Here is a 14,262-nt window from a genome sequence, read left to right as displayed (position 1 = left end):
GGACCGGAGCTGAGAGCAGGGGAATCCCCAGCGAGCCTGTTCAGAGCCGCTAGTTCCTGCTCCAGGGAGTCTCCCCGGACAGCTCACTCTAGACCCGCACCCAGCGGGATGGAGGAGAGAGCAGCACAGGGGACACTCCCTGCTAGCTCCATCCCTGACCTGCCCCTCCTATTACCCTACAGTCCCTCATGTGCCATAACCCTCCCTTCACAGTCCTGCCCCTTTCCTTTGTAATACCCGCCCTCACAGCACTCCCGCTTGCCACCCCCTGCATTAGAATAAATCTGCCAGCTACCTAGAAATGTTGCGGCCGGCTGCACCTCCTCCACATGCTAGCCACTGGGGCCGACAACAGCCCAGGCACCAGGTCGCATTGTTCAGTCGCCATGGCAACCTGGCGCCTGGGATTTGTTGAGCCCTGTTTCAAATCATATTTGTGCCTGGTGTTCTCTATGCAAGTCCACACATTTCTGGTTACGCCTGTTTCACAGGATACCAGCACTCGGTAACGCTGACAGAGAATGAGGACGGGGGGGGGGACAGTCAAGATGAAGACTAGACTGATCTTGAAGACCATCATCGTTGGGTTATTGACTCCTCTCCCTCATTATCACCTTCTGTTTAAGGTTCCAAAGTTTGACACACATTATTATCAACATGTAATGTATTATTCACATTATTATCAACATGTAAGAGTCTGTGCTCCAATCAAATCATCAGATATAAAATGTCCAGCTGGTAGAAAATGGGTGTAACAAAAAAAAATACATATTATGTTTATATATAGTAGTAAGTAGAGGGCAAACGTCAGAATTATGTAATGTACAACATAGAGTGTATATTGAGGGGGTCAGGACTACATAATATGCTACAGTATATAAAATAGTATAAGAGTCAGAACTCAAAATATTGTTTTTCAGTAATCAGTGTTAACTTACATTCTTACTTAACTGGAACAAGTTGCAGAGGTCCCACAATGCCATGGCCGGATCTAGGGGGTTGCTGGGGTGCGCTGTAGCCCCCAGATCTCAGTTGTGCCCCCCCCCCTCCCCCTCCAAAGCCTCTTGAACACCCCCTCCACCCTGGATGCTCTGCCCGGCCGCTGAGCTCCTTTCACATCCCAGCACACAGCTCTTCCTCCCCACACTACACAGAGCATGAAATCACATTCTTTACTTACAGCCACGATCTGCACAGGGTGTATCTGGCTAGTGCAACTACACTGCTGTTCTGACCAGGGAAGTTAACAGGTCAGAATGGCAACATAGCAGCCAGATACACCATGAAAATCGTGGCTGTAGGTAAAGAATGTGATTTCAGCTCTGTGTAGTGTGGGGAGGAGGAGATGTGTGCTGGGATTGGAATGGAGCTCAGCCAAGTGCTGTGCCAGAAGTGATCCTTGTCTTCTGCCTCTCCAGAGGCGATCCCTGTCTTCTGCCTCTCCAGAGGCGATCCCTGTCCTCTGCCTCTCCAGAGGCGATCCCTGTCCTCTGCCTCTCCAGAGGCGATCCCTGTCCTCTGCCTCTCCAGAGGCGATCCCTGTCCTCTGCCTCTCCAGAGGCGATCCCTGTCCTCTGCCTCTCCAGAGGCGATCCCTGTCCTCTGCCTCTCCAGAGGCGATCCCTGTCCTCTGCCTCTCCAGAGGCGATCCCTGTCCTCTGCCTCTCCAGAGGCGATCCCTGTCCTCTGCCTCTCCAGAGGCGATCCCTGTCCTCTGCCTCTCCAGAGGAGGTCCCTGTCTTCTGCCTCTCCAGCGGCGATCCCTGTCCTCTGCCTCTCCAGCGGCGATCCCTGTCCTCTGCCTCTCCAGCGGTAATCTCTGTCCTCTCCACAGGCGATCCCTGTCCTCTGCCTCTCCAGCGGTGATCCCTGTCCTCTGCCTCTCCAGCGGTAATCTCTGTCCTCTCCAGGAGCGATCCCTGTCCTCTGCCTCTCCAGCGGCGGTCCCTGTCCTCTGCCTCTCCAGCGGCGGTCCCTGTCCTCTGCCTCTCCAGCGGTGATCCCTGTCCTCTCCATAGGCGATCCCCGTCCTCTGCCTCTCCAGCGGTGATCCCTGTCCTCTGTCTCTCCAGCGGCGATCCCTGTCCCTTGCCTCTCCAGCGGAGGACCCTGTCCTCTGCCTCTCCAGCGGTGATCCCTGTCCTCTCCATAGGCGATCCCCGTCCTCTGCCTCTCCAGCGGTGATCCCTGTCCTCTCCAGCGGTGATCCCTGTCCTCTGTCTCTCCAGCGGCGATCCCTGTCCCCTGCCTCTCCAGCGGAGGACCCTGTCCTCTGCCTCTCCAGCGGTGATCCCTGTCCTCTCCATAGGCGATCCCCGTCCTCTGCCTCTCCAGCGGTGATCCCTGTCCTCTCCAGCGGTGATCCCTGTCCTCTCCAGCAGTGATCCCTGTCCTCTGTCTCTCGAGTGGTGATCCCTGTCCTCTCCAGCGGTGATCCCTGTCCTCTGTCTCTCCAGCGGCGATCCCTGTCCCCTGCCTCTCCAGCGGCGATCCCTGTCCCCTGCCTCTCCAGTGGCGATCCCTGTCCCCTGCCTCTCCGGTGGCGATCCCTGTCCTCTGCCTCTCCAGAGGCGGTCCCTGTCCTCTGCCTCTCCAGCGGGGATCCCTGTCCTCTGCCCTGCCAACACTGACCCCTATCCCTTGCCCTGCTAACCCCTTTACTCAGCTCCTCACCTGCTGACCTCCCATCCTTTGCCCTGTTGACTCCCTGTACACTGCCCTGCTCCCTCCTGTCCTCTGCCCTTCTGACCCCTGTACATTGCCCTAAAAACTAATAGCCTCTGTACACTGCCCTACAAACTGCTGACCTCCCATCCTCTGCCTCCCTGACATTTTTTACTGCACCTCAACATCCTACAGGCTAGATCCGGCCCCGCACAAAGCTGTCTCCCATCTTCTGAGACTGCACTCAGTGACTTGTGTCTGAGATTATACAGACATATCCCTCCACCCGACACAGCCAGCAGACAACAGAGCAAGTAACCTTGGGAGAATTGTTCTGTCAAAGATCTTGCTAGATTGGGGCATTAGGCAGAAGACCCAAAGCACATACCCCGGGTGCCTAGGTCGAGCAATGCCTATTGTGAAAATTAACATTTTGCTGCCAGCTGAACCCCAGAATCTCCATAAATCCAGTCTAGATACATAAATTGTGTCTGCAGCACAGAGAAGGAAGATTATCCGAGAGGAATACAGGACGGGGGAACATAGCTCAGGAATGTGACTAGGGTATTACAGGCTGATATCACCCAGTCCCCACCCTACTCTGGACCAATCAGTGAGCTGTATGGGTGGAGGAATGTATTTAGTGTTAATGACCCACCTGTGCTGATCTCTGTAGGAGTGTCCTCCTCTATAAATGTCCCCGTTATTCCATCCTCCTCCATAGACTGCTGATCATCCCTCACATAGCTCTCTTCTTCTTCTGCTTTGCTCTCAACTTTTATACCTATCAGATCTTCACCCTAAACCAAAAAAGTGATAGAAAAAAACATCTGTAAAATATAAGCTTTAATACTGTGACATCACACAAACTAAATCCACACATTGACTTCACAATGGTAGATGCTTCTACCAACTTTGTAACAGTGAGGTGGCTCCATCATATCCTCATATCCTTCTAAAAACATCTCCATCCATACACTTCATCCTCCTTTTTAAACTCTTCTTTAACAACAGCATTATCATCCATGAGATTTTCACTCTGAATATATAGTAAAACATTTATTGTAGCAAACATGCTTGTGTACAACTCAGTACGATCAGTGATTATTCCTCATCTACCTGATGATGGTGAGGGATGATGTGACCTTCCTGTGTGGAATTCCGGGAATACAGAGGACGAGGACATCTCTCTGGTGGGTTTCTGTAGCTGGATGACTCCACCATGGTGTCCTGGTACAGATCTTTATGTACTTTTAATGACTCTGACTTCTCCATCACCCCATCCTCATCATTCTCCTCTTTTATCTCTTCTTTAATATCAGCTTTAGAATCTCTCAGGTTTCCACTCTGAATAAATAATAAAATTACATCAATTGTAACAATGCAGATAATGTACAGATCCTAATGATACTATCAGTGATTGTTCCTCATCTACCTGATGATGGTGAGGGATGATGTGATCTTCTTGTGTGGAATCCCGGGAATACAGAGGACTGGGACATCTCTCTAGTGGTTTCCTGGCATTAGGTGGTCCTTCTGAAAACTCCTCCATCACTCCATACTCCTCATCCTCCTCTTTATACTCTTCTTTAACAACAATATTATTCCTGAGGTTTCCACCCTGAATATATAATAATACATTCATTGTAATAAACATATTTGTGTATAATTCATAATTATCAGTAATTGTTGATCACCTGATGATGGTGAGGGATGGTGTGACCTTCCTGTGTGGAATCCCAGGAATACAGAGGATAGGGACATCTCTCTGGTGGGTTCCCATTACTGGATCCATCTGTAGGAAACACACACACTGACTGAATACATTGTTTCTATGTGTTTATCAGATGATGGGGGATCTAGGTGGACCCTCCATACTGCTCTCTCCTTTACAATAAAGTCTCCTCTTACCCGGTGATGTGAGGGGTGGCTGATTGTCCATCATGACGTCCTTGTAGAGATCCTTGTGTCCTTCTAAATACTCCCACTCCTCCATGGAGAAATAGACAGTGACATCCTGACACCTTATAGGAACCTGACACACACAATGATACAGTCACCATCCAGACACATCCCTTGTCTGTTACTGGATAATGTCCCAGAATTCCCAGCACCGCTCACCTCTCCTGTCAGCAGCTCAGTGATCTTGCTGGGGACTTCTGGAATCTTCTTTTTATTTCTCTATTCTATAGGGGAGGGAGGTGGAGGCAATGTGATGGTCATATGATCACCAGACTTCACAGAAGGAAAACTCTAGATTTGTACACGAATAGAAAAATCAAATGACATTCCCAGAATCCTCCTCACCTCTCTGGTCAGGTCTGTGTTTAATTAATAAAGATATATTGATGTCATGTAACTAGGGATGCACCGATACCAGTTTTTTTAAGACTGAGTACGAGTACCGATACTTTTTCTCAGGCACTTACCGATACCAATTACCGATACCTTGTTTTTAGTGTCATGCAACAGTTTTTTTAGACTAATGAAAAATGATTACTTGAGCCTAGGCTCACATTGATACAGTGCTGGGAACCACCACATGTGATTCGGACAGGAAACACACAGCTTTCCTTTCTTTGCAGTGCGATTTGAGCCCATTGATTTTGTATGGGCTCAAATCGCACTGCACCAAAAGGGTGCAGGCAGATATTGGCTTTAGCATTGGAACATTTTTTTTTTTTAATCAAAATTAAGTTTATTGAGCATGAATAAGAAAAGGATGTGCATACAAGTACACTAAGTGTACTATTCAGAAGGATAAAGCATTTGACATAACCTTTGCAAGTGCAGGGTACATACCAGGTCCTATTATTTAGGATAGTCCTAAGAACCTACCCACTTGGCCCTGTGGTGCCGGAGTACGAGACTAACACATTTTTTAAAAGGAAAAGAAAAATAGCAGGGAGCGTAACATAGCACTGTCAGAAACCATGAAATCAGACCAAGACATAAGTACAGTTAAATCACACTTGTTTAATAATAAAAGTAAATAGAACAAAATGTAGTCAAAACATAGCCAGAGTTCAGGAACCGGAAAAGATAGTCAGACAAGCCAAACGTCAGGGAGCCGGAGATTAGCGTAGTAAAACCGCAAGCAGGATCTGGAGCCAGAAGGGATGTCAGCCAAGCAAGTCTTTTAACAGGAATGCAGGAGAGCGTCTCTGTGATGTTGACCAAGGCGAAGGCAGAGATCCTCTGGGCTGGACGGCTTAAGTAGGCAGGACTGATGAGCAGGATATCATCAACAGGTGAGTAACTGTGGAGAGATAGGAGCTGGCAATTAGCTGACAGCTGAGCGGCCAGCTCAGAGAAGAAAGGGCTGAGCCCAGCCCTGACAACCACATCATGTGAAGGCATACAAACTGAGAGCGAAAGGCAATTACAGAAGCTACATCAGAGACCATACCTTAAAGGGGTTGTAAAGGTACATGTTTTTTCACCTTATTGCATTCTATTCAATAGGGTGAAAAAACATCCGACGGTTAGTGGCCCCCCGGCTCCCCAGCCTCCCCCCCCCCCCCCCCCCCCGAGGTAGCAGAAAAACATGCGATTAGGTAGATCAAAATTGTCCTTAATGGCTTGGAATGACCTAACCGTACCATTGTCCAGGACCTGTAAGAGAAACAAGACCCCCTTGGCAATCCAAAGATTATGGTCAGGGACAGTAACTAAGCAGTTCGGGCAGTTGGGAACTGTCCCACAATGGTGTATGGGTGTGAAGTGCAGGGGCCTTGGTGATATCCATGGCAAGCTGCCATACCTTGCAGTGATGGAACGCCATAATGCTTCTAGTGCCCACATGTGGGAACCCGTGGGTGCCATTCAGTAGAACCTGAAAGGGATGTGTAACCAAGCTAGTAACAGAGGAGCATACCAGAGTAGAGTACCGATCTCTATCTACTTGGTTATAGTAGTAAAAGTGGCACAGTTGCGAGGCAATATAATATAAGGCAAGGTCGGGAAGGGCAGTACCGCCCAGATGAACAGGGCATTTCAGAGTTCGCCATGAGAGTTTATGGCGGCAGGAGCCCCATACAAATGTATTAAGGATAGATTCCATAGACTTGAAGACACGGGAGGGAATGTATAAAGGGGCATTCCAGAACAGGTAGAGCAACTTGGGAAGGAGAATCATTTTTACTAAAATGAATGCGACCCATAATTCCAAGGGGGAGTCGGGACCAGACCTGGGTCTTGGTTTTAAGAAGGTCATAGAGGGGCCCTAAGTTTAGGCCTATGTAGCCCATGGGGGTTCTTGAGTATTGCACGCCCAGATATTTGATCCGGCTTGCTCTGACCAGGGGACTGGCCGCTTGATCTGCCGTAGGGACATTTACATCCAGTGGAAGGATTTGGGATTTAGACCAGTTAATCTGCAGTCCAGAGTATTCTCCAAACTGCTTTATCAGCTGTAGAGCCACCGCAAGGGAAGGGCCAGCGTCCGCTAGGTAGAGGAGCATATCGTCCGCATAGACTAAGGACCTCAGTCACCCGTTCCGTGCGGAGACCTTTAATGTGGGGGTGTACCCTGATGGCAATGGTGAGGGGTTCCATGGCTAAGGTATACAAGGGGATATAGGGCAACCCTGGCAAGTACCTCTAGATAGCGCAAATGAGTCAGATATCCTACCACTGACTTGGATCTGGGCAGTGGGGGCCTGGTAAAGAAGTTGGAGCAACTTGACAAATTTTGGGCCGAAGCCAAACCTGCGGAGACATTCCCACAGGTAGTTCCACTCCACGGAGTCAAACGCCTTGGCGGCGCCCACGCTTACCACTACCCTGGATCCAATGGTGTCATGTGTGGCTTGTAAATTCATAAAGACTCTCCAGAGATTGAATGCTGTGTTCTTATTGAATGAACCCGGTTTGGTCCGGGTGAATTAAACGAAGTATCACTTTATTAAGCCGCAGGGCCAGGATTTTTAACGTCTAATTGTATTAGAGAGATAGGGCAGTACGATTCTGGGAAGAGGGGGTCTTTACCAGGTTTAGGTATTAGGACAATGAGAGCTTCACCCATGGATTATGGGAGTGTAGCAGAGTCAAAGATATGGGTGTACAGAGCTTGTAGTTTGGGGATAAGACTTCCTGGAATTGGTTATAAAACTCTAGGGGAAGACCGTCAGAACCGGGTGCCTTTGAGGTTGGGAGGTGCGCCAATACCTCTGCTATGCAGTCTGTGGTAATAGGCGCTTCTAGTTGGGCAATTTGGGAATGGGTGAGAGTAGGGAAGTCAATGTCCTTGAGGAACAGGGTCAGTTCGTCTTGTGTGTGACTAGCAGTGGAAGTGTATAGGTCAGTGTAGAACCACCTGAACTCGTCCGCCACCTGGAAAGGGTCTGTGATCGTAGCTCCAGAGACTGATTGGAGATGAACCACCACCGGAGGCCTATGGTCAAGAACAGTGTCCAGAACAGTGTCCGGTCATGGTAGTTTAGAAACTTTGCAATAAAGGTGCGTGAAGGGGCGCCAGACGGCGAGCAGCCAGGCGATGAGCACACTCCACCACGAGCGTTGTCGAGAAGGCCTCTCTGCTGAAAGTTTTAAGTAGAAGAGAGACAAGGTGCGCCAATCTAAGTGCAGTATGTATAGAACAATTTTAATGAAGAAGTAAAAGGTGGCCAAATGGCTACTCACAACTTATGAGTGAGAATCAGGCATGTAGTGAAGTTCATGTTCACTTATCCGGTCCAGGGTTGCATCAGTGTAGGCATCCCAGCGGAATCTGGATGATCTGCCAAGATGGAAATGCAGGATGGCCTTTAAGTCTTGCTTTTAGGTGAGCGTTGTGTGTCCTTAGGCAAGCCAGATGGAGATACAGGGGGACCTGAGTGTAGAACTCGGCTGTACGCTGTGCGTCCTCGAGGATGCCGGAGATCCGAAACTGGAAGGACAAACCAGTGTGGAACGCACAGCTTGATGGATTCAGTGTACCGGAAGCGACACGTGGACGTGTCAGATGATGCGTTTCAAAGCTTCCGCTTTTTCCTCAGATCTAATTGGTCGTTAGCAGTGTCAGTCATTTGTAGGCTGACGCCGGTCAACACTTGACGATGTCAGGAAATTAAACAAATTTGTAGAGCGCCGGAAGTATGCAAATGTATTAGACCATACCAGGAAATAAAAAGGGACATATACAAAACATAATAATAGACTGGATACATTTCTTTAAAAACGAGCATATAAATGTATACACACAATTATCTGTATATAATGACCCAGAGTGCAGTGGTCAGGAGTAAATCACATACAGCCCAAGGTACAGAGTGCAGTGGTCAGTAACAAATCATATACAACAAAGAATACAGAATGCAGTGGTCACTGGTGAGAAGTAGGGATGAGCTTGCTGTTCGTTCGACTCGAACATCAGCTTTTCGCCCGTTCGCCGAAGAGCGTACATTATAGGGCGTTCGCGGAAAATGTAAGCGCCGCAGAATGCCCCATAATGCACTGCGAGTTCGCAGTGCATTACTGTATGATGATTGGCCAAAGCATGCACCTGACCTGCATGCTTTGGCCAATCCTAGCGCCCTCTGCTAAGAGAGCCATAATTGGCCAAAGGCAGGGCGCCTTTGGCCAATCATGGCTCCGGGGGACTAAGTCCACACCCCACACTATATAAGGCTGCCTACACGGCATCCCTGAGTAGTGTTGTTGGCTTGGACAGAGAGATAGCTTGATTTAGATTAAGCAGGCAGGTTATTCAGTTAGTGGCAGTGTATTTGATATATATATATATATATATATATATATATATTTTTTTTTTTTTTATATATATATATATATATATATATATATATATATATATTTATATGTATGTAAGACAGAAAAAGTAAATAAAAGGTAAATAAGAAATTAAAAAATATATATATAAATTGATAATAATTTGGATAAGATTAGAAGCATATATCTATATATGTATTGGCCAAGGAAGGATATATTAACCACTTCAGCCCCGGAAGGATTTACCCCCTTCCTGACCAGAGCACTTTTTCCAATTTGGCACTGCGTCGCTTTAACTGCTAATTGCGCGGTCATGCAATGCTGTACCCAAACGAAATTTGCGTCCTTTTCTTCCCACAAATAGAGCTTTCTTTTGATGGTATTTGATCACCTCTGCCGTTTTTATTTTTTGCGCTATACACGGAAAAAGACCGAAAATTTTGAAAAAAAATGATATTTTCTACTTTTTGTTCTAAAAAAAATCCAATAAACTCAATTTTAGTCATACATTTAGGCCAAAATGTATTTGGCCACATGTCTTTGGTAAAAAAAATGTCAATAAGTGTATATTTATTGGTTTGCGCAAAAGTTATAGCGCCTACAAACTAGGGTACATTTTCTGGAATTTACACAGCCTTTAATTTATGACTGCATATGTCATTTCTTGAGGTGCTAAAATGGCAGGGCAGTACAAAACCCCCCAAATGACCCCATTTTGGAAAGCAGACACCCCAAGGAAATTGCTGAGAGGCATGTTGAGCCCATTGAATATTCATTTTTTTTGTCCCAAGTGATTGAATAATGACAAAAAAAAAAAAAATTACAAAAAGTTGTCACTAAATGATATATTGCTCACACAGGCCATGGGCATATGTGGAATTGCACCCCAAAACACATTCTGCTGCTTCTCTTGAGTATGGGGATACCACATGTGTGGGACTTTTTAGGAGCCTAGCCGCGTACGGGACCCCGAAAACCAATCACCGCCTTCAGGATTTCTAAGGGTGTACATTTTTGATTTCACTCTTCACTGCCTATCACAGTTTCGGAGGTCATGGAATGCCCAGGTGGCACAACCCCCCCCCCCCAAATGACCCCATTTTGGAAAGTAGACACCCAAGCTATTTGCTGAGAGGCATGGTGAGTATTTTGCAGCTCTCATTTGTTTTTGAAAATAAAGAAAGACAAAAAAAAAATTTTTTTTTTCTTTTTTTAATTTTCAAAACTTTGTGACAAAAAGTGAGGTCTGCAAAATACTCACTATACCTCTCAGCAAATAGCTTGGGGTGTCTACTTTCCAAAATGGGGTCATTTGGGGGGGTTTTGTGCCACCTGGGCATTCCATGGCCTCCGAGACTGTGATAGGCAGTGAAGAGTGAAATCAAAAATTTACGCCCTTAGAAAGCCTGAAGGCGGTGCTTGGTTTTCGGGGTCCCATACGCGGCTAGGCTCCCAAAAAGTCTCACACATGTGGTATCCCCGTACTCAGGAGAAGCAACAGAATGTATTTTGGGGTGTAATTTCACATATTCCCATGGCATGTTTGAGCAATATATCATTTAGTGACAACTTTGTGCAAAAAAAAAAAAAAAAAAATTGTCTCTTTCCCGCAACTTGTGTCACAATATAAAATATTCCATGGACTCGACATGCCTCTCAGCAAATAGCTTGGAGTGTCTACTTTCCAAAATGGGGTCATTTGGGGGGGTTTGAACTGTCCTGGCATTTTATGCACAACATTTAGAAGCTTATGTCACACATCACCCACTCTTCTAACCACTTAAAGACAAAGCCCTTTCTGACACTTTTTGATTACATGAAAAAATTATTTTTTTTTGCAAGAAAATTACTTTGAACCCCCACACATTATATATTTTTTTAAAGCAAAGGCCCTACAGATTAAAATGGTGGGTGTTTCATTTTTTTTTTTCACACAGTATTTGCGCAGCGATTTTTCAAACGCATTTTTTGGGGAAAAAACACACTTTTTTACATTTTAATGCACTAAAACACACTATATTGCCCAAATGATTGATGAAATAAAAAAGATGATCTTAGGCCGAGTACATGGATACCAAACATGACATGCTTTACAAACATGCAGTGGCAACAAAATAAATACATTTTTAAAAGCCTTTACAGGTTACCACTTTAGATTTACAGAGGAGGTCTACTGCTAAAATTACTGCCCTCGATCTGACCGTCGCGGTGATACCTCACATGCATGGTGCAATTGCTGTTTACATTTGACGCCAGACCGACGCTTGCGTTCGCCTTAGCGCGAGAGCAGGGGGGACAGGGGTGCTTTTTTTTTTTTTTTTCTTTATTTTTTTTTGCTTTTTTATCTTATTTTAAAACTGTTCCTTTCATTTTTTTTTTTTTTTAATCATTTTTATTGTTATCTCAGGGAATGTAAATATCCCCTATGATAGCAATAGGTAGTGACAGGTACTCTTTTTTGAAAAAATTGGGGTCTATTAGACCCTAGATTTCTCCTCTGCCCTCAAAGCATCTGACCACACCAAGATCGGTGTGATAAAATGCTTCCCCAATTTCCCAATGGCGCTATTTACATCCGGCGAAATCTAAGTCATAAAATGCTCGTAGCTTCCGGTTTCTTAGGCCATAGAGATGTTTGGAGCCACTCTGGTCTCTGATCAGCTCTATGGTCAGCTGGCTGAATCACCGGCTGCATTCTCAGGTTTCCTGTTGAGACAGGAGAGCCAGAGAAAAACACGGAAGACGGTGGGGGGGGGGGGGGCATTCCCTCCCACTGCTTGTAAAAGCAGTCTAGAGGCTAATTAGCCGCTAGGATTGCTTTTACATGAAAGCCGACCGCTGGCTGAAAAGAATGATACCAAGATGATACCTAAACCTGCAAGCGTCATTCTGGTATAACCACTCAAAGTCGTGAATGGTGTACCTGAAGACAAAAAAATGGTTAACAATAAAGCACAGTAAACGGTAAAGTATAAAAAATTGCATACCTGAAAAACAAACATGATAAAACATAATAACAATAAAACATTGCAGAATAGAATACAGTAAAAAAGAGCAGAACAATAGAGAGAATAGAGAGAGAGAGAATAGAGAGAGAACAATAAAACGACAACTATTATTTTTTATTTTATATTTTTGTTTGTGTTTTTTTTTTTTTACACTTTTTTTGTAACTAACTTTTATAACTGTAACCGGTTCCAGGTTCGGGTCTCTCAAAATGCGATGGCATCTTGGGAGACCCTGTGAAAGTGTGTCCTAGTCTGTGCAATGCTGTACCCTACGCTAATACTCAACTAGTGAATGGTAGCGTTCAAAACATTCACCAATGCAAAGACCAGGATTGTCAGGACAGGAGGGACAATAATAGCGGGTGTCACGCCTATATCCGCGCTTGCTGCAGACACGACATCTTTTTTGGGGGGGTTCGTTGGGTAGGGGTACTCGGGAGGACATAAAAATGCCTCTCATGCAGCCGACTGCATTTGGTTGGGGATGTGAATGGGGGAAGTACGGGCGCTGCAGAAGTGGTGGGTTCCCAATTAGGATTGGCGAATGCAGCAGGAAGGGCATTATGGGCACGACGGGCCTGTGTTTGTCTTTTTGGTGGCAGCGGGACACTACTTGTGCTTGCCACCTCACCAGCTTGAACTGCACTTATGGGACTCGCCACGTCACCAAGTGTTACTGCAGTGCTGGTTTGAGTACGACCGGGGTGTACTAGGCCACTGGTGCTTGCCAGTTCACCAAAACGCTACCAAAAAAACTGTTAGCGATCGCAGGGATCAGGCCTGACTCTGCGAACGCTGCAGTTATGCGTTTAGTGTTTTGTAAGTGACAGTGATCGATCGATACTGCACTTGGGTGGGCTGGGCTGGGCGGAGGGGCAAAACGCAGGTGCTAGCAGGTATCTGGGCTGATCCCGCTAACACTGCGTTTTTGGGAACCCTAAACTGCTGGGGAAGCTAGTATAGATCTGATCGGATCAGATATTGATCCGATCAGCTACTATACCACTAAGGGAGGCGTATGCTGCGTGCGTGGGTGTTAGCGGTACTGGCGCTAATCTGACGCTGCCTGGGGCGACGCATATCACCGCCGGGCGATCAGGGGGTTAAACCTTTATTCGGTGGGGGGGCGTGTCCTGATGTGAACACAGGAAGACGTGTATCTGGGGAGCTCCGGGCATCCTGATGTAATCCTTCGCCATCCGTGCATCCGACTTGTCAAATCAGGCTGACACCCTGCCAGCCCATTCCTTGGTGTCCCCTGCCTTGTCCTGGGGCAAAATTGCGGAGTCTATCCCCCCTGGGGCCGTCTACTCACCATAGACTCCAGGCACCTGCGGCCGCCGCCATCTTGTAGGCCTGAGCCACTCGGAGGAGATCTGATCCCGACCGGACTGGAGGTAAGGGACTGTCCTCCATCCATCCATCCACATCTGCCTGCCCATCCACCTGCCTGGTGCGGTCCGGAGGCCCGTTTGGCTGCTGGGGAGGTCCGTGGCGGCCGCGGCCTGGCGCGGCCTAGTACGGCCTACAAAGCACCGGCATTTCCTGAGAAGCCATCCCGCCGGGGATCCATCCATCCACATCTGCCTGCCCATCCACCTGCCTAGTGCGGTCCGGAGGCCCGTTTGGCTGCTGGGGACGTCCGTGGCGGCCGCGGCCTAGCGCGGCCTAGTACAGCCTACAAAGCACCGGTGTTTCCTGAGCCGCTACCCCGCCGGGGGGGCGCCGCGGCCGGCCTGCGCGAACTCGGGCGCGTGGACCATCTGTCACCTCCTGCCCTGCCATCCATCCACACTCCTGCCATCCATCCACCCCCCTGCCAAGGCCTGGTGTGCTGCCCAGCAGAGACTGCTTACCTGAA

The 14,262-nt window shown here is 47.3% G+C and overlaps 1 protein-coding gene across 1 annotated transcript in view; it reads right to left on the bottom strand.

Moving 5' to 3' along the window:
* LOC141121574 (uncharacterized) overlaps positions 1–14,262 on the bottom strand; it is a 94,420-nt gene that overhangs the window by 2,768 nt on the left and 77,390 nt on the right. The window contains 6 exon segments of the mRNA XM_073611209.1: positions 3,323–3,464; positions 3,784–4,011; positions 4,100–4,285; positions 4,362–4,459; positions 4,576–4,699; positions 4,786–4,845. Coding sequence (XP_073467310.1) covers positions 3,323–3,464; positions 3,784–4,011; positions 4,100–4,285; positions 4,362–4,459; positions 4,576–4,699; positions 4,786–4,845 — 838 coding nt within the window.

This window comes from Aquarana catesbeiana, unplaced genomic scaffold (assembly GCF_042186555.1).
Source record: "Aquarana catesbeiana isolate 2022-GZ unplaced genomic scaffold, ASM4218655v1 unanchor225, whole genome shotgun sequence".
NCBI lineage: Eukaryota > Metazoa > Chordata > Amphibia > Anura > Ranidae > Aquarana > Aquarana catesbeiana.
The sequence above is the reverse complement of the archived record's forward strand: the minus strand, read 5'-3'. Positions and strand labels throughout refer to the sequence as shown.